Here is a 1,242-nt window from a genome sequence, read left to right on the forward strand (position 1 = left end):
TGGATTGTGTGTGCATTCATTGATGAAAACTCTCCTTTCTGTATCATACCCTCCTCCCTTTGCTCACACAAGAGTCAATTTCAGGTCTGCCACTGGTTTAAACTACGGTTATAAAACAACAAAATTTTAGAATCAAAACCAATGGAGTATTTTTATCTTTAGTGGGTAAACAAAGATTCCTTTAAGAGGGCAAAATAAAATAGTTTTCCCAGACAAAAAGCAATAAATCATACAGTATCAAAAAAGAATTACTCCAAAGATTCTTACAAGGAAGTATTTGTAGAGGAGCCTTACAAGAAAACAGATTTCCCAATAGAAAAAAGAGTAAATAATTAATAAATTAATTAATGCAAAGGATATTTCTTGAATGTGGCTGTCTCAATAAGCACGGAGAAGCCCTGATACCACAGTGTAAACAGCCACACAGGCTTCTGTCATCCCTGAGGCTCCCTACACCACTCACGTACCAGAATGACCACAGTAAACCCCAATGCTCCACTCACTGAGGACTTTAGCCTCAGCACACAGCTGTCTCCTCCATCCCCCTCTCTCCACTCTCAAGTCCCTATGCAAAAGCTCCTGATACCCTGGACACCTCTGCTTCTCTCAAACTGCAAGGCACACACCTAGCATCTCACTATGGAGTGGGGACCAACACCTGCCCAGTGATGCCCACACAGCAGGACTCAGCTTGGCCAGGAAGCCTTGCCTGCTGTGCTGCCACCTCCCAGACCCAACTCAGGTAGGATAAATCCTGTAGTTCTTGTTCATTCGTCAGATAAAGTCTGAAGACTCCTAAAGGAATCTTCCTTTATCTCCTAGTAACTGAATTCCCAGACAAGTAAGAACACCCTATCTATGGTAGAGTGTAGCAGCATGTGTGGTTCCCAACCTTTGTAACAATAAAACATCTAATATCATTTTAGGGTAATTTCTATATGTCAGTCATTGTTCTACTAGCTTTAAGCTAACATAACATTAATTCACTGGAGGAAGGATTTTGCTCATGTGCTATATGTAGAAACCTAAGTTCCAAAGAAGACAGTGTGTTCCAGATTACAAGGTCACCATGGCAGAATTTGGAGTTTGGAAGGTCTGGCCTCAGAGCCTGTCGCTCAGTCACTACCTTCTCTGCTCTGGAACAAGGCTCTCCAGTGGGAGGTGAAGACAAAGTCTTCCCAGTGTCCATCTCGTTGAGCACAGACCAGAGCTCCTAGGACAGAGGTGGATGAGTAGCCACAG

General features: G+C 43.1%; 1 protein-coding gene across 1 annotated transcript in view; it reads right to left on the bottom strand.

Annotated features, from left to right (window-relative positions):
- The window catches only part of LOC110315292 (olfactory receptor-like protein OLF3), a 3,753-nt gene extending 2,564 nt beyond the window's left edge, over nucleotides 1-1,189 (bottom strand). Inside the window, exon 1 of the mRNA XM_021189379.1 lies at nucleotides 1,069-1,189. Within this exon, the coding sequence (XP_021045038.1) occupies nucleotides 1,069-1,189 (121 nt within the window). The remainder of the gene's footprint in view (nucleotides 1-1,068) is intronic.
- Nucleotides 1,190-1,242: the final 53 nt, after the last annotated feature.

This window comes from Mus pahari, unplaced genomic scaffold (genome assembly GCF_900095145.1).
Source record: "Mus pahari unplaced genomic scaffold, PAHARI_EIJ_v1.1 scaffold_11118_1, whole genome shotgun sequence".
NCBI classification, from domain to species: Eukaryota; Metazoa; Chordata; class Mammalia; order Rodentia; family Muridae; genus Mus; species Mus pahari.